General features: G+C 36.1%; 1 protein-coding gene across 1 annotated transcript in view; it reads left to right on the top strand.

The window, feature by feature from the left end:
* Positions 1–16,142, top strand: part of FAM184A (family with sequence similarity 184 member A) — a 75,613-nt gene extending 59,471 nt beyond the window's left edge. Inside the window, exons 10-18 of the mRNA XM_069851767.1 lie at positions 247–459; positions 1,530–1,683; positions 2,065–2,192; positions 5,387–5,571; positions 6,070–6,216; positions 9,112–9,229; positions 9,935–10,039; positions 13,542–13,744; positions 15,464–16,142. Of these exons, the coding sequence (XP_069707868.1) occupies positions 247–459; positions 1,530–1,683; positions 2,065–2,192; positions 5,387–5,571; positions 6,070–6,216; positions 9,112–9,229; positions 9,935–10,039; positions 13,542–13,744; positions 15,464–15,545 (1,335 nt within the window). The 3' untranslated portion in view covers positions 15,546–16,142. The remainder of the gene's footprint in view (positions 1–246; positions 460–1,529; positions 1,684–2,064; positions 2,193–5,386; positions 5,572–6,069; positions 6,217–9,111; positions 9,230–9,934; positions 10,040–13,541; positions 13,745–15,463) is intronic.
* The last annotated feature ends 3,362 nt before the right edge of the window (positions 16,143–19,504 follow it).

Genomic DNA, 19,504 nt, shown 5'->3' with positions numbered 1-19,504 from the left:
TACAGGTAGTGATGTGGTATGAACTGACAGATGTGATAACTCTTACAAAACTACTTAAATGTAATTATTATATTTCTGAGACATAATATTAACAACAAATTTAGTAGATGGATGACATTGCTTATCTCTCTTTTACTTAACGTTCTGGTTTTAAAATGTCAAGCTTTTTCTTCTTTTGAATTTTGTTTGCAGAATTGATGTTACTATTAATGACTAATGGATATTTGCTGCTCTGTTGTGGGTTAGATCTCCTTACTGAAGCAGAATCTGGAGATGCAGCTTTCCCAGTCACAGAGCTCTCTGCAGCAGCTACAAGCCCAGTTCAGTCAGGAGCGACAGAGGCTTACTCAGGAGATCCAGGAATTAGAAGAGGAACATCAGCAGAGGCATAAGTCCCTTCAGGAAGCCCATATCCTTGCCTTTCAAAACATGGAAGAAACAAAAGAGCAAGAACAAAAGGCACGTTTGCATGGATATTCCAAATTATGTAAAGAATGTTGCCATTTTTGCAACTAATGTGACAGTTGGAATCAGTAAAGTATCTCCATAACAACTAAATATCCTTTTCAGCTGGTGACTTACAGTAACATTTTTTACCAGTGTATGCATATATGTAGGTATAAGTGCATATATCTGAAAATATTATCAGAGCACACATTTATTTATAATAATTTGACATTGTTACCTGTAACAATATATTCTAATTTTGATTTGGAATAAGTTCCTCTGTGTTTTCCGTTATAGTTACTTACTCTTGCATACATTGTTCAATATTTCTTGTCAATTTACTCCTTTTGTAATGTCTTTAATATTTTAATTCTGTTAAAAATTATATAAGCTATGTTTGGCAGCTTGCAAGATAATTTTCATGTCCAAAACAATGTCACAACCAACATATGTTTTTAAAACCTTGACTAAACCGGCTTTAAAATTGAAATTTTGGCAGTGCGTGGTACTTAATAGGGTGTGTGTCTTAAGTTTTTTTAAGTTCAGATTTAGAGTGTATTTTTGCAATCAATTTTCACATTGTCCCCACCTAATGTACTTTGGTTCATGTGATAGACTGATCTTGGAGCACACAAGGTGGATTCCTTTTGTTCAAAAGGAAACTAGAAGATGCACACCAGGAACATCACGCTTCATACACTTTAAGAGGGAGGAAGTATGGGTATCAGCGGGGAGCAAAAATCCCCAAAGCGTTCATGCTAGACCCATCTGTGGATCTGCACCTTATCACATTGCTTGCTATTGTAAATATATCCGTAGATTGTTCTTTTATCTTTTTGAACTATGAGCAGAACAGGGCTTGATTTGCAGAGGTAATCTTGACAACTGTCAGCCACTGAAAAGAAAAAGTATAGTAGTAGAATAACTTACTGAGAGAAGAAAATATGAGCAACATTAGTGCGTTTTTAATTATTTCTAGAGTATGCCAGTATCTGCTTTTCGTTGCTAGTGATTTATTGTTTTATGTTTTATAAATTCCCTAACCTGGTATAGAATAAATTTTGCCAATTTGCATTTCATAGGAATTAGAAGAACGTTTACAACAGAAGCACTCAGAAGAACTTCACGCACTGAAAGAAACACATAAACAAGCTATGGAAGGTTTCAAATTGGAGATGGAACAGGAACTTCAGACTCTACGATTTGAGCTGGAGGATGAAGGAAAAGCTATGCTAGGTATACTATGTTCAAATTTGCAAGTGGGTCCAAGAACATTATGCACATATATGTAGGTACGTGTGTGTGTTATAACACTCTACTGTATCTCAGAGTCATTCAATGTTGACTTAATTGTTCCTCTTAACATCAGTACAAGCTTTAACAGGTGAGCCCAAACTGTTCACTTTTGAGAAATCTTACCCTTAAGGGTTTTTTTGAGGAAAGAGTAAGCAACCACATTTCATGATGGGAATATGTCAGAAAGTAACAGGGCAGTTGCTCGGCTGTTGTAACCAGCATGTATTAGGACAGCAACAATACTTGACAGAGCTGGACTGTTATTGTTAATTAATGTAAACATTTGCAAAATAATATTTTCTTTTTCTTCATGGTAACTAGCTTCCTTGCGCTCAGAGCTGAATCATCAACATGCAGCAGCAATTGACCAGCTAAGGCACAATCATCAACAAGAACTGGTAGCTGCCAAAATGGAGCTTGAAAGAAGCATAGAACTCGGCAGGCGACAGGTAGGCGTCACTGCACGCAACTGACTGTAAAATTGCGCTGTCAATATTCATTTTCTCTTAGCTAGAAGCAAGAGCTGTTGTGAACAAACAACAAACGGAATCCTTCCAAGTCAGTCAGCACCAGCATCCCTACCAATTTACCTAAACTTGCTTGCTCAGTTTTTATTTCCTTCAGCAAACTTCATTCAAAGCTTAGTAACAGCTCCTATATCAGACAGTTTCCTCTGAGTTGTGCAGCTGTCTGGGAGCACACTGGATTGCCCTGGGGTCTAGGACAATTCTTCACGGGCAGCTGTCCACAAGCCAGCTGTCTGTGAGACACCTCTACGTGGCCAACTCTGCGTGGGAGCACCTAGCTGCAAGTGTTCTGGTGGATGCTTCCAGTCCTCCCCCCCCGCAGCACACACTGAACTCCACAAAGCCCTTAAACATCCATGGGAGCTCTTGCCAGGCGCTCAGCACTCCCTGTATAGCATTGTCCCTGCAAAGAGTCAGCCATGTAGAGGTGTCCTGTGGAGAGCTGGTCACAAGACAGTTGTTCTTTTCCACTTGCTGTGGGAGGAAAGTGCCAGTTCTTGCAAAATTCTACTCATTCCCAGTTGCTAGCAGGACTTAAAAAGGGAAAACGCTGTTTCTCCACAAAGCTGAAGTGATATGACTAAGAAGTGGTTGCTTAAAATCAAATAATTGCTTCAAGCTTAAGAGGTAGCTTAGTATCTTTTTTTCAGGAGCCAAATTGGAAAAGATAAATTAGCGTCTAAAGAGAGCAGAGAAGACATAACACCTTGTGACTGTTCTGTAAAAAACCCTCATACAAAACCCCAAATCCCAAAGCCAGTATGGACAACATTTGCCTTGAGCAGAATTTTTCACTTTATACACAATCAGTTTTTCCAGTAGTAACTGTAAAACCAAAGTTTGATGTCTATGGAAAAAAGCCAGACCCTTGGAAAAAACAGGACCAGGAAAATACTTTTTTATTTGCTTGTAAAACAGGCTCAGGACTGATTTACTGGTAGGTCAGCACCAAGTAGGTGGAGTGGTTTTAGAAATATATTAACAGAGGGTATAGGTATAGTTGGATAGAGCCCTTACCCAAAACCAGTCAGTCAAAGAGGAGCCTTTCTTTGTTTCTTCCGTGCTGGTTTAAAAGTGTGAACACTACAGGTGAAAATGTGGTGCTGCCAGCACTGAACAAAACCATGCAGGATTTAGAAGGACGTCATTTCAGTTGTGTGTTTTTCAAGCCTAAGGTGAGACACCTAAAGATGTCAGAAAAAAAAGTCTGAAGTACAAGAGCAAGTGTTTGATCCAACCAAATGCCAGAAACCTTTGCCCTCAGGACAATGACCCGCTAAACACCAGCTTTAGTTTTAATGAGGCAAAAGTAACTTATTGTGTTTTCTGTGTTAGAATTCTCTTCAGTTCTCAGGACTAGATTTGAACTAGATGCAAAGAGGTCTGAGCAGGACAATTATATTAGCTACTTTTTGGAATATTTAAATATGCGGATATAAATTTTCCACTGCTTTTTCTTATAACTTTAATGTAGTCTTTTTATAGGGAAGTAGAGAGTTATTTTCAAAGGTCAGTTCTTAAAGGTGTCCTGTAAAATTTGTGCATTAGAATATATTTGTATTACCTGCATGCATGAAGGCACAAACCACAATTATATATAAAAACTACTTGGAAATATCTACTGATGTTCTGTCTGTGCATACTGTTTGGTTATTAATTATTGTGAAACGATGTGATTGAGAGCGGCCTTGCAGAGAAGGACTTGAGGGTGCTGGTCGATGAGAAGCTCAACATGAGCCGGCAGTGCGCACTCACAGCCCAGAAAGCCAACTGTATCCTGGGCTGCACCAGAAGAGGTGTGACCAGCAGGTTGAGAGAAGTGATTCTGCCCCTCTTTTCCTCTCTTATGAGACTTCACCTGGAGTACTGTGTCCAGTTCTGGAATCTTTAACATAAGAAGGATATGGAGCTGTTGGAACAGATCCAGAGGAGGCTACAAGGGTGATCAGGGAGCTGTAGCACCTCCCATACAAGGACAGGCTGAGAGAGTTGGGGTTGTTCAGCCTGGAGAAGAGAAAGCTTCAAGGAGACCTTATAGAGACCTTCCAGTACGTGAAGGGGCCACAAGAAAGCTGGAGAGTGTCTGTTCACAAAGGCTTGTAGTGATAGGACTGGGGGCAATGGCTGTAAATTGCAGAGGGGCAGATTTAGTCTAGGCATAAGGAGGAATTTCTTCATAATGAGGGTGGTGAGGCACTGGCACAGGTTGCTCAGAGAAGTTGTGGCTGCCCCATCCCTGGAGGTGCTTAAGGCCAGGTTGGATGGGGCCTTGGGCAGCCTGGGCTGGTGGGAGGTGTCCCTGCCCATGGCAGGGGGGTTGGAACTAGGTGATCTTTAAGGCCCTTTCCAACCCAAACCATTCTGTGATTCTGTGATTCTATGAAACTGTAAGCAGTGGAATAGATAGAAATGGAAAACTCAAAAAAAAAAAAGGCTGATTTTTATTACAGTTTTTATTCTGAACTGAGGAAAATCATTATCAAAACCATTGGGATGGATTCCAGGTGAGTTTCCTAGAAGTTAACTTCATTGGAGTTCCTTATGCAAAAAGAATGACTGCTGTGGATTTATTGGACAGAATATAAATATTATGTACGCTATTTAGCATGTATTATGCAATGAGATATTTATGACTCATATTTAGGTATGATGGGACACTTCTGAATCATAGTGTTCAACAGTGCAGAGCATACATCCTGAGCTATTTCATTCTATTGTATGGGGCTGGAAAGGGAAAACCAGGTTTTCTGTATTGTATGTTGAAGAGGTAGAAAATGCTAAATGCTCAGTCCCCTGCTTCTTAGCAGTATCTGCTTTTGCTGTATGTGTAGGTAAAAGGAAAATGTGATGAGCTACACAAATTTCAACAGGCAATGACAATGAGAGGTTTTAAATTTTCTTACAAATGGAAATTGTTTGTCACGTAACTTTTATTTCTTCTTTATTTGTACTTGTACCCCATAAAAAGCACTTCAGTTTTAAATTTAACTTGTGTCAGCATCAAAAACTGAAAAAAAGTCCTGTTGACTGGAAAATTCTGCTGAGCTCTTATCTTCCAAAAGCAAGAAGTGTGCTTCTGAGAGACAAGTCTATTTAAAATATTACTTACATCATAGGAGAAAGAATTTTTATGCCGAATATCAGATCTACAAGATGAACTGAGACACAGAGACCATCATATAGCTGAACTGGACAAAGAGATTCTGCATCTTCATGAAAACATAAGTGCATTGACCAAGGAATTAGAGTTTAAAGGGAAAGAAGTTCTTAGAATACGCAGTGAATCCAACCAACAGATCAGGTATGGATTTTTCCACTCTGAACTCAAATGTGTATTATTTCATGTATTATTTTACTTAAGAAATTCTACCATTTGCATCTTTTAGTTTATCCTCTTAATCAAGTGATTTTATGTATCATTTAATCTTCTTCAGAAGAAACTATGCCCGTTGCTAGTAAGGTTAGCGAATAATACCATACAGTTAAGCTGCATTTCAGTGATATATTTTGGCATATTTTAGCAACAGTCTGCTCAGGTGTTGGTTCCTGGCTTGCTTTGCCTTTTTTTAATTCACTATACTTGTTTATTTTAAAAAAAAAGCATTAAAGGAGATGCATTTTCTATGAAATAAGCTAGAAGATTGGAGGTCAGTAAGTATTGGGTTTTGATGAATCAGTAAATCCTTCTGTGTTATCTGACGTTATGTAAAAGCCATTAGAAGCATGGCAGAAAATCATGATGAACAAATGAGGCTGATTTTAGAATAACTCTTTTTTTAACAAAAAATAAATTAAACAGGATGCATGAGCAAGATTTAAGCAAGAAACATGAGAAAGAGCTGGATGTCTTGACAGCAGATCACATCAGAGAGAAACAAAGCATGCTGGCAGATTTTAATAAGACCCAAGAGCTGCTCAAGGAAATTAATTCAGCTTTACAAATTTCGTAAGTTTTGTTGCATTAAAAAAGTCTGTATGTAGCTTCGTTTGAGTGAATAGTTTATTCTGGTTTCCGTAAGTTGCTGAAGATATTGCAGGCATGTAAATGTACAAAAACCTCAAATATGGGGCCTAGTCTGGCGTTCTGTAGACAACACAGTTTTACAAACTTTAGGGGAATTCAGTGAGAGAAATTGCTAAGAGATTTGAAACCAAAAAATTTCAAGTAAGAAAGGTATTAAATCTGTACAGTTCTTAGAAAAATGGAGAAAACATTTCTGAAGTTTTTTTTCTCAAACACTAAATACACCTTTTTTTGAGAATACTAATGTTTCTTCAAGTTTATATACAGGATAATATTAGCTGATTATAGCATGAATGATGCAAACATTTTCAGGTTTGGTAATGCAAAAAAAATTAGTGTCTGAAATGAACTGTATGAACTCAACAATAACAGGATTCTTAGAGTGCCTCTGAGTCAAAATGCCACCTGGGGTTAGACCACCTCTGGGCAGAAGTAGTGTAGTAATGTGTCATTTAGCCAATGTTTTCTTCTCTTTTACATCCTTCATTGTTTATCTCAGTCTGTGATGTAACGCATTTGGTCAGAGTTTCTGGCTGAGGTTTCATAGTGCATAAAAGGCTTTCTGAGACGAAGTTGTCACTGAGGGACATGTATTTGCAGCACCAAAAGATCTATGGCAGAGAAAATTCTTAGTTCTAAGTAGATGATTTGAGGAATATCAATTTAAAATGGATAATATAGCCTAAATGCATCTAATTCTGTCTTAATGAGCATTCAGAAATTGTCTTCAACTAAGATAGGTATAAAATTCTAGTTCTTAATCACTTGTAATCATCCGTGTGCACCCTCTTGTACCCTGATAAACGAGGCAACTTGTCATTTAGTAAGGTAGGTGTAAGTTACCCCCCATTTATTACATTTATCTTGCATGAGAAATGTGCTGATGGGCAGCCACCAGAACTAGGTTTTGGAACTGTTTGTTTTTCAGTTTCCTGAAATTTTGTGAATTTAGTTGGTTCCCTGCTCCTGGTTGTTGCTCAGCTTAGAGCTGCCAGGAAGCAGCCACTGACTTAAAGACAGCAAACTTCATCCAGTGTGCCCTGAGCTGGCTTTCAGTGTGTTCTCTCTACTTACACTGAAGCAGGGAGCCATCAGAAGAGGAAACTATGTAAAAAAACACAAACAAACAAACAAACCAACCCAGAAGAGTTTATGCAGCTATTTCTTAAGTAACTGGTTCCAGGTTTGGCCTCACCTAAAGTATGGCCTTGTGAACATTTATGAAATAGAGAATCTGTTTTATAATGATTGAGAGTGGGGATCATTAATTAGACTGTACAAACAGAGTCTTTAAATTGCACATTGTGTCTTTGAAACAGAAACAACCCAGTTCTCTAAAATATCTGAAAATAAAATGGCAGCTGCGTGTAACTGTGTTCTGTACTCTGGGGATCTGGATACAACAGCTTAACCCAGCATAAAATCTATAGACAAAAATTAAGCCAGCTGAGTATATTTCTGTTCTGCTGAGTCAAATGCCTTTTCTACAAATAAAAACAGTCCTGTTGCTCACATTTGTAATGTTTTATGTAAATAGATTAGATAATCTCCTCAGATTATGTACAAATTATTTGAAGGTTGTAAATATAATTTAATGGGAGCTATTTTTTCAGACGCAACTCTAAAGTAAAAATGACATAGCTGTTTCTGAAGGGAAAATATTTATCTCAAGTGAGAAATTATGCCTACTTCCAGGTGTCTTGTGGACTTAGTTTGATGACTTAAACACCTTAAATTAATAGATTTTTCTGAGGGTTTCTTTGGGATTTTTTTTTTCATTAAGCTTACTAAATTTCCTGAACCTGTTCTGAAACTTGGTTCACTAATCCATGTGAGGGCTGGGTATATAAGACAAATATTTTAGTAGTTTCCTTTGGAACAATGCTTAGCATCTTGAGCATTATGTTTATGTTTCAAAGACAGTCATTTAAAATTGTCACATCTTCAAAACTCATCGAAGAGTTTTGAAGATGTGACAAGAAACAGGAAGAGACAAGGATATTTATGCAGCTACTTGTACAATTCCTCTCTCAGTCAGCTTATTTCACTTCTCTCCTTTAATGCTTTCCCACCAGGCATTTCAAATTCCCTCCCATTTTTTTCAAGTGTTTATCAGTTGTACATTTCTCTTGATCCTGATATCCTAATATCCAAGTGTTGTTGCTTTTCTCTTGCAGCTCATTCCTTTATTTCATCTCTAATGGTACTAAGTTGCTTTTGTGGAGAGGAGTTAGTTACGTATTAGTCTTCACTGTTCTTGGATATCTTTGCCCCAGTATGTTCCACATGAAGTGAGGAAGAAGGCACCGGCCTTGTCTGTCTGTCCAGTTGCTCCAATATCACAAGCATGTGTCTTTATTCAGAGTAGTCAACTATAAAAAGAAAAATGATACTGTCTGAATTGCCAGCTTTAAAAATTTATGTTAATATTAAGTATATGCAATGTAGTCCCTATATATTACATAAGAATCAATCTTAGCTATGTCTTCTGTAATTCTCCTGACCATATTTGAATGCCTTATTTTCGGTCTTGCTTCCAAGAGGCCTTTTTTCAAACACTTAGTTCTGCATGCACAAGAAGGATGTTATGTTGTTTAGAATTTTGCCCAGATTATTAGTTACTGGAGCAAAGTTTATAGTTTTTTTAAGCTAGCTAAAGCTGAATGATAACATAGAAATTAATATACCTCAAGGTGGTAAGAAAGTAATCTTCTGGTTTTAGTCCCTGAGCATTTTTGTATTAATCAAAGATGTGACTGTTCATTCATCATTTAACACTGGATCAGGCTAAAAGGGGTATTCTTCTTCCCTATAAAGTTTAGAAGAAATGGAAGAAAAATATAAAAACAGAGAATCAAGACCAGAAGACTTGCAGCTTATCTCAGAACTGAAAGACCTAATTGCAGAGCGGGACCAACTCATAAAGAAATTGATTGTAAGATTTTTATGTTCTCTTGGTTTAATATCTTGACAAATACAAAAGTTAATCTTATTCAAAGTGTTTGAAATGTATTTAAAGAACCAATCCTGCTAGTATGTTATTCATATTCTTTAACACACTATTCCTGTGGTTACAGTGACTCATAACAATAAAACTAATCAGATACAGAGAGTTTTGCACAATCAGGCATAATACATTATTACAAAAAATATTTCAGTATGGCCTTGATCAGGTGTCTCCAATTTCCAATCCTGGAACCAAGCCAGCCATGTAAACCATATAAGAAATACTCTTTTCTCTGAGGTGTTCAAGAGCAATTTCTGATCCACTGACCTTCCCAAATTCAGAGTACAACACACTGACTCAGATTAGTCTGATTAGATTCACAAGCAAGAAGGAATAAGGAAAAAGGAAATTCAAAGTAATTAGAGACCAGAAGTTAGCTATACTAAGGCTTTCCTAGTGCATTATCCATTAGGCTATGTATAAAACTGCAACAGAATTGCATAAATAGAAATTATTTAGGATTTACATATAATAATACAGAAAAAACTACTAAATATGAAATGCAATTTTTAGAATTACCATTTCCTTTTAAAACATAAACATAAATTTACTTGAAATCATTTTATAGGCAGATTTGGCCACTAACTGATTGAAAATGCATAAAAAGAAGTTTCTATTTGTTCTTCTTTTTAGGAGGACAAAAAGTTCTATCAGCTGGAGCTAGTTAGCAGGGAGACTAACTACAACAAAGTGTTTAATGCAAGCCCTAATGTTGGTGTTATTAATCCATTGGTGAAGGTATGTTCCATGGACTTCATTGCTAAAGTGAAGAAAAAGAAATCTAAACTTAGGATTTAGTGAAAAGAAGAAATTTATGTGTGTGTATGTGCCTGCATGTGTACATATATCACTTAAAGGACATGTCCAAAATAAGGAACATAATTTTCCATTTGTCTCTACTTATTTTTTTGTGTGGGTTTGTTTCTTTTCTGTTGTCATGAGATCAACTGATATTGTTGCCCTAGTTCGCTAGACCTGTATGACAAAACTGATTTCCTTCTCACAAAACTGCAAAATCAAACCAGAAAAGTGACAGGAAAGCAAGAGAGGGCAGGACTGTAGCATATAATAGAGAACAGTGACACCCATAACCAGTTTTAGTTCCATAATTTTTCTTGGTTATTTTGGGAAGTGCAAAGGCAATTTCATTTTTCAGGTGGTGCTCAGGGTGGTAGACCATTAGGCAGGGAGAGGGGACACTAAAGAGAGAAAATAAGGGTAAAAAGGGGGAAGGGGAGAGTAGGGCATGGAGTGAGTCGGAATGGAGAAAAACATAGTGATACTGGAGAACCGCAATGACAAACCGGGTATGGATTGTGGAGGCAGCAGGAGACAGAAGTCAGCCTTCTCAGTTGCTGTCACCGCCTATACGAGTAAAAACACTTCAGTAGCAAGCTTTTCCAGTTCTCCCCATCCTGCTGAAGGCTACCACACAAGCAGACATGGTAGCCTTTCTGTCAATTTAAAAGCAAGCCGCATTCCTTCATGAGGAGTACCTTAATTCTATTTCTTTTCACCAGTTTAGGAGTAAGAATGAGTCCTCTGACATTTCCTTCCTCCTTGTTATTTCACCTGCATGGAGAGGGAAGAGATTTGTCCCAGCTGTAAAGGCAGATGAACTCAAGAAAGTTTCGAAGCAGAGGGTAACTCAAGAGGCATAACATGAGCAGCTCAGATGCCTGAGAGCATCAGCAATTGAGGTTCAGGCTCTGTAATTTAAAAGGAGATCTGGCTCCATTGCTTGGGATCAGGTTGTGTGACTTAGCTAAGCTTTACTGTAGTTTCACATCAGTAGTTTCAGATCAGAGTATTTCCCACATACCCTGCTGCAAATTGACAATATTCTTCTACATTTTTCAGGAGTCCAGCAGCTTTCATAGGCTTGTCTGTGGGTGCCTAACTTTTATGCATAACTGCATAAAAGAACTTAGTTTGAGCCCAGCAGAGAGTACCAGGACTGCCAGATGCAGTTTAAATACTTTGGTTTTATGTGATAAATGTTGTTCAAAAATTTTGGAAGTTTGTCTGAATCACTCATTTATAAAGATATGAAATGAAACCATCAAATATATAAGCTTGTGGTTTGTGTGAAATCTGAAGTGTTTGGGAAAAGTACTTTAACGTCAGATTTCCAGAGTGATAATTCATATATTTTTATAATATGCTTCTATCACTTAAAACTGTTCAGACTTTAGAACTGTCTCATATGCCAGAACATTTTGATCTATCATTTCGTGAGTTGTGAACTATGTTACTTTATTTTGTCACAGCACATGCTGTATAATTGGAGAATGAATTACAAGGAACCTGAAAATATCATTCTCTTATCTTTATTGTAAAAAAAAAAAGTAGAATTTATGAGTTACTACAGGCTGTGCATATTAATGCAAAATTACAGCCACTGCAGTATGTATTACAGCTTCTCTAATTTATGCAGTGGAAGTGGTACATTGTTACAGTTGAAGTTTCTTAATACTTTGCATGAATTTCATGGAAACAATACACACAATTTTGTCTCTCCAGATTCGTCTGCTTTAGAAGCATAGATTGTTTTAAAATATAAATTGAATAAATTTTGAATTTTTTGATTGACTAAAATATAAAGGGTAGTGTTTTTCTAAGCATTTATGTGGATAATATTTATTTTCCAGAAACGAGCCACCTATGAAAAACACAGATCTAACCACAAGGTGTTTAACACACCATTTTAATCAGCGTGTATTACTTTACAGATGTATTTTACATACGGTTGGTAACTTTTACCAAACTGTTTTTCCCACAGTAATGTTATTTCTTGCTTCTTTGGCTACTACAAAAGTGAAGTATATGAGACAATCATAGTTTAATCCGTTGCAGCTAATTATTTTTCACCATGTTGCTCAAAAGAGCCCTTTTCTATTATAGTTTTCTGTTAAATTTTTGGGGGAAGGTTAATTGTATTTTGACAAACACATTCAGCAGTGTGGCTACAATTAGCATTTGCATCTGCCAACCTTGGAGAGGTCAGGCGCTGAAATAAGAGCTAGCAGAGAGCTAAACGGAAGAAAACACCTGGAAAATATTATATAGAAACAACATCAGATTGCACTTGTCTTCCACTTTATTTAGTTCAAATTCGCGTAGTTCAGAAATCCTCAAGGGGGTTTACTCCTAGCTGCTTTGTTAGCGTTGCATATATGTAATTGAATAAAAGTATTTATTATATATTCAAATAATACATAATTCATAAGAATAACTGAGTCCATTCATTCAAAACTCCTATTTCTGGAAATCAGGCTTTGTAATATTAATATTTTATTGTGGACACAGAATATTTGAAAGGAGTCAGAAAATATACATAGCAGCCTGGGACATAGCTGTTTTTAAAAGCTATAGAAGTATTTGAAGCATCCTTCTACACTGAAGTATCTATAGAAGTAGAGAGGGTAAATACTGATTTCTTTGTATGATGTATTATGGAGAGTAAAAAATTTATGTAAAACCAAAATTATTCAGTATTTTTTGAGTCCCTGGACTATCAGGAGTATAAAGAAAACAAAAATGTTCAGTTGTGCCATCTAGTGTCTAGGAGCGGTAGCTGTATTAGCATTAGAAGCCTGGTCTTTCGTGTGCAAGAAACAGAACTCCTATACAATAATCTTTTATCTTTAGCAGTATTGCTATAAATCTTGCTAACTATGGGGGTGCAATTGCTTTAAAAGAAACGTTGCTGCTTTTCTAGGTTTCATGTTCTACTTACCAAAATGTGCCTCAGTGAGGGGGTGAAATCTGTTGGGAGAGATTCAGTTTTTTTCATCATTGACATTAGCTGTAATTACACTTGACAACAAAGCTGTTTCACTGATGTCAAGAAAAGATTAAGTAAACATGAAAGGTTTAACAGACTAAGCGAAAATTTTGTGGAGAAATTCCTATCTCTAATGACTTAAACAGAGCAAAATCTTCTATTGGAAAGATCTCACATAATATATTTATTGATTATTACACCAAGTCTTAATAATTTAATCATCTTGATCAGAAATTTGATTTTTGTGAGAAAATTTGTGGTGTTCAAAAGCAAATAGTAAACCTGCAACTGGAGAAAAAGCCCAATCTGTCCCAATTGCTCTCCTTAAAAAAAAAAAAAACAACCCAAAAAAACAACAACAACAAACCAGCCATCAGTGCAACTTTAAAATTGTCCAATTTCCTCATGTCCTGGTGCAAGAAGCCTTCCTTACATTTGTTATTTTTAATGCAGCAAAAGAAGAAGAACGATAAATCAACAAACAGGTTTGTGAGTGTCCCCAATCTAAATGCTCTGGAATCTAGCGGAGTGGTGGGCAATGGACATCCTAACCGCCTGGACCCCATTCCTAACTCACCCATCCACGATATTGAGTTCAACAGCAGCAAACCACTACCACAGCCAATGCCACCCAAAGAGCCCAAGACGTTTTTGAGGTGAGCACTGCCTCACCAATCTTTTTTTCTTCTTTTTTTTTTTTTTTTTGCTTAACTCAGGAAAATTTTGCATTTCTATTGAGCTGAATCCCACGTGCTTTATGAAGCTTTCAGAGGTACAAGTACTCTTATGGCATTTTTAATTTTTACATTGTATTTGTAACCTCTTTGTAGTATTCCTTTTTATCATAGAACTTGTTGAAATGTGGAGTATTCTCTCACTTTTTGATAAGTCTTGAACTTTGAAAACCTCTTTAGATACTTGAAAAGAATTCATGTGCTTCCAATTGTTTACATATATGAACAATTGTTTTAAATGTTTGTGTTATTTACCAATTGTCATTTAGGAATTGATACTAGCACAGAATTTCTTTTTATTCAGTATTATGTGATAATGGTTTTTATGTAAGAAAACTATTTTCTGTGCTACATGAATGTTTTGTGTTTCCCCTTTCCTCACCTGTATCACATTGTTTCATAGGAGTAACCTTACTACAGCAACAGGAAATGTGCATGCTTCCAGTAATCAAAACCAGCATTAAAGTTTCAAGTAATTCTCTCATAAATTAACATAGTGAATTGAATAACTTAAAAATGGCATTTTGGAGGCAGGATTTTAATCTTTGGCTTTATGTGCCTACATACTAAATGTACTGAAGTGCTGTGCTTTGGTTCAGTAGGTGCTGATCTCTTACCTCTAAGCTGGCAACTTAAAGCAATGTGTAATTACCAGTTCTACAGTCAGTTGTTAACTCTCACTTTTGGTTTAATGTGAAAGACCACGTACCTAGCAACTACTAATCATAAAAGGAAACAAATAATAGAATCTAGAATAGATAAGGCAAATGAGTCTATTTCTAGGAAACAATCTTATAAAGAAAAGTACTGTTGCTTATTTTTTTTATGTGCATGCAATGTGCATGAGTGTGCTCAGTATCTATAACATGCATGTGCATGAACTCATGGACTGTGATGCTGGAATTTCCATTCCAAATTATTTTGTGCTCTGTATTATCCAGTAATACGGTAGGGTTGATTTTATTACTGATTTTTATTGATAAAGAGACTTGTGTATAAATTTAAACTGGATTTAAGTATTCTCTCTTGTTCATTTTGTGAGAATTTTAAGTGTTCAAGGGGGAAACAAATCTTGTTTGTAGTGCAGCAGTTTCTTTTTCCCAGGATATTAGCGTATTTTAAATGTGTGCATGAACAACAGTGCAAGTGATATTTGTCATCAGTGTTAAGTATTAAAAGTGTGTATTTTTGTTCAGCTGCCAAATAGTCTTTGTGAGCACATGTCTACAAATATGATGCTCGCATCATATTTTGGAAAATTAACTTTACCACTGGAAAAGGATGCTAAAAGAGGACCTCCTGCAGTCAAGCTTTTCCAAGAAAACCATTTTTATTCTTCCTGAAAACCTACAGCTGTTTGAGATTTTAAATTATGTTTTCCAAAATATTATTTGCCCACCTTGTAATGTGGCTTCTGAACTGACTTGTCCATGCTGCTGATGCTCTCCAATGCAGTGGATGATCACAGATTACATAGGGAGACATTAAATCACATCCTGAGGCACACTGATAATTAGTCCATGGAAAAACAGACTGTGTTCTTTACTGAATATTCTCTGTGATTTCTTTTTTTCTCGCAACATTTGTACTTTTTGTGTAGTTGTGGGATAATTGTGTTTCTTTTTCTCTCTGTGAATTTAGCCCTCCTCAGACTGATGCTTCACCAGTGGCTTCACCAGATCCCCAACGGCAGGAGTGGTTTGCCCGGTATTTCACGTTCTGAGACATGATTTGTTTTTGTAGCACAGCGTGATGTGGACTGTTTATAAGAGCATGATCTTAAGTAAACCTTCGTGTGAACAAGCTTTCCTGTAATTTGTCAAACACTGTGAATGAGAAAGTATGTGTCTTTCTAATTTGAAACCGCACTGTATTTCATGTTATATTTGTTGGAATCACTTGACATGGTACTATATAATGTGTGTAATTATAACTATTATTTTTATTTAAAATGGAAGAATCTTTAAAATTTGTAATTACTACATAATAAATTTTGGTAGAACAAACAATGCTTTTCCCCTTTTTCCTATAAATGGATTTTCTTTTATTTCAGGTAAGACTTTTCCCCCCCAAAATAACATAATTGCATGGTTATTATAAATATAATTTGAATTGTAAGAGGAAAAAGTATATATATATATCTCACTCTATCTCCAGTTTGGGCAGGATATGTTTAATGCCTCCCAATTCTATTCTGTTAATTTGCAGCAGTTTAAAAACTTTCTCTTTTTCACATATAAAAGGAAGAATGTGAAATAAATCAAAACTAGTGTAGCTGCTAGCCTTCAGAGCAGAGTAATTTTGCAAGAGGACGAAAAAAAAAAGCAACAGACCTGTAGCAACAGTAGCTGTTCTTTGGGGATTGGTGTTGACTCCTTAGGTGTTGCTCATGAAACTGTTGCCATCTAGTTACAACCAAATGTTTTGTCACTGAATTGAAGCAGAAACTGTTACCACAAGTTATGCATTTCTTTTATGATTATTAAAAAAAACCCACCAACCCTGCTTGAAACATTTTAGAATACTGTACTACATATCTCTGCATAAATCAAGAATCTACATTTTGAGCATATTGTTCTGCTTTGGATAATAACTCATGTCTGAAATTAAGCAAAAACAATACATCACGCAACCTTTTCCCATTTATACGTACTATAGATACAGCTCTTTCATTAAAAATTAATTATCTTTCCTTGTCTATCTTAAAGTTTTTTCTTCCTCTTAAACCGATGTATAAAAATGTTTTTTCAGCTATTGAGCATGATTCTCCAGTCTACACCTTTTATGATGCCAGTGTTGCTCAAGAAATTTGCTGCAGCATATAGAAAAATAGAGCTTACTGTCTTTTTTTATATTTTTTCATTCAAAGATTACCACAAAGTTAACTCACACTGGTAGTCTCAGGGAGAAATTTGTCTCTTTGTTTTATGAATGTATTTTTAAGCTGAATCTCTTATCTTTTAAAAGCAGGAAAAAAATGTTTGAGTTATTTGAATAAGGTTTTAGTTAGCAAATACAAAGGTCTGAAACTTTACTATTTCATCTGAAGCCCTAACTACATCCTTTTTCCCTATATGCACAAAGGTAAATACCCAGATGAAAATACTTGCTAATTACAAAGTTTTATATGTAGTGTATGTATAAATTAAAAATTTGTATGTTTTCATATGAACAATATAAAATCTTCTAAATGAACATTTTAAAACTTCTATCTTAGAATTCAGCTTGAAAACTCCACTGAAAGCTGTATTCTGGTGATGGTGCCATGGATTAAAGATGTATACAGCAGATTTTCTGTAGCTGGTGGATTCAACTGTAGGTATATGCAACTTTTTAATTTTAGAAGAAAGCCATATTGGGCAAAATGTCAGATTTCTTGGCTGTTACCCAAAATAAAATACACTGGCTCATTTTGTTATAATGTTCTGAAGTGAGTGTTGCGTATTTTTTCTTGCATGCTTTGCAAGGGCTCAGCCTTTTTCTTCCATCCTCCACTTCATTTGTATGTTTTTACATATGGAATTAATAACTGAACAGTAATCGCAAGACGATAATATCTGCATTTACTTTGCCCATTCAGTAAAACGTATGCCCATTGGCTTTTTGTTAGTATGCATTTGTCTTTTGGAAAGGAGAAGAAAGTTAAGAAGCACTCAGTTACCACAGTCAGCAGCTGTTCCACTACCCAAGCAGTCTCTTACACCAACTAAACAAAAAAGCCCCAAACCAACCTGAAGAAACTAAAAAAAAAAAAAAAATATTTTCCACCAAGTGGCATTGAGAACTCTGTAAAATGTATCCCTGAAAAAAAAGTTACTATCTGGCATTTGGGATTAATACAGGAACTTGCATTATCACAAAACCATTGTGTTCCTGATCTTTGCCGGATCTGGTATTCTGGAAAAAGCCAGATGTTGCACATAATAATGAATCCAGCTGTGTAGAGAATTCTGCAAAGTCTCTGCTCTCACCTGTGTGCAGTCATTTCTAGCTCAACACACCACTTGGAGTAAGGAGGTACAAAGTGTGAAGCTTCAGAGTATTATGTACAATGGTGGGAAAATCTTCTGGCTCTCAGGAGCTCTCTCTGCACTCTTGACACATGAAATCTCATTAGTGACACTTGGTGTAACTAATTTTTCTGACCCTTTAGTTTTATTCAGAACAATAAAATTCAAAAAGCAAACAAAAAAGAATGTAAGACTTCAATCCTTACTATGTTTTCCTATGGAAGATGGAAGTAACAGGCTATAATTGATACAGGGGCAAAATGCAGAAGAATCCTAGATTTCATCAGAATATCTTCATAATAATCAATTTTAAGGCCAGCTTTGGCCTGTCAGGCTGCATCGCTCCATCGGCTTCTGTGAAAAGAGTTTGAATGACAGTGAATTTTCCAGGTTAGCAGAAATTGGCTCCAGCCGACCCATCTGACACAATGTCACAGCACGGGGAAGAATCTTATCCTGATGACAGCAAGACTTTTTTTCTGCAATAGTACTTGTACCCAGAAGGTATACTTGTGAAAAGAAAAAGCCCAAAGATGACTGAAAACCAAGTTGCGCTTAGTGCTAACACAGAAATCACTTTATCAGATTGACTCCTTCATTTTGCACTTTTTCAGTTATTGCAGCATATGTACTGTTTTTACCTGAGACTTCAAGGAAAATATTAATCCTGTGAGAAGTACTGGCAATAAGTTACATGGGTCAATATCATAGAAGTTTTAACATTCTAATTTAGTCTTAATAAGTTTTCACTTCTGTTTTTCTCATGATCTGTTATTTTGGAAGGAAAAACTTGCATTATTTTCTAACTGGTTTGAGTAGTTCTACATTTAACAATTAAATGTCTTAGATCTGTAATCTTTGGTTGCTTTAAAGAGTAAGAATATCTAGTTATTATGAAACCGGAAAATTCAGAATACTTAACTTTTTTAAGATATACCTATCATCTTTTCTTCCTGTAAGTTTTCTACAATGTTGCAAGAATCTTTGTTTTCATTCTTAAAGCATAATGTAAGATCTTTTTACTCTTGATGTGAGTAGAAAACTCTTTCTATAAAGGATCTCCTTGATGTTGCACTTTGAAACTGAAAGCAGCAGTGTCTTCGGGGAAAAATGCTTCCATTCTTGTAACAGAACATGGAGGGATTCAGTGCATTAGCCCTGTTGCAGCACTTGTCTTCCTGATTTGACAGCTGAAAAAATTGGGGTCTTTTCTTTAAGCTGTTAACAAATACAGTGTCCTAGTAACCGTAGCTAGAAAGTCCCAATATTAACTTTTAACTAATAGCCATTCACTTTTTTCCCCTGTTTTAGTCTTACTCTACTCAAAAGCTATAGGACATGAGAAATTCCTGATGAATATCAGGAGACCTCACTCATAACAGAAATCAGACCTGATCATGATGTCAGAGCAATCTGTCACTTAAGTTTAAGGTTTGTTTTACATTATATGTGAATTTTGTTACATGATCCTCATGTTATTCACAGGTAAATTTCACTAATCCTGCAGGGAGAAAATAAGACCCCAGGTTTCCCTCCTTTGCTGTTGTTTACTTTCTTTAGAAGGAAAATGACTGAATCACATTACTTAAGAAAATAATGTTCTTCAACCTCCTCTGCAGCCAACAGGCAGCTTCAAGGGTGATGAATCAGCTCACTTACCTCTCTTGACTTT

This window comes from Phaenicophaeus curvirostris, chromosome 2 (genome assembly GCF_032191515.1).
Source record: "Phaenicophaeus curvirostris isolate KB17595 chromosome 2, BPBGC_Pcur_1.0, whole genome shotgun sequence".
NCBI lineage: Eukaryota > Metazoa > Chordata > Aves > Cuculiformes > Cuculidae > Phaenicophaeus > Phaenicophaeus curvirostris.
The sequence above is the reverse complement of the archived record's forward strand: the minus strand, read 5'-3'. Positions and strand labels throughout refer to the sequence as shown.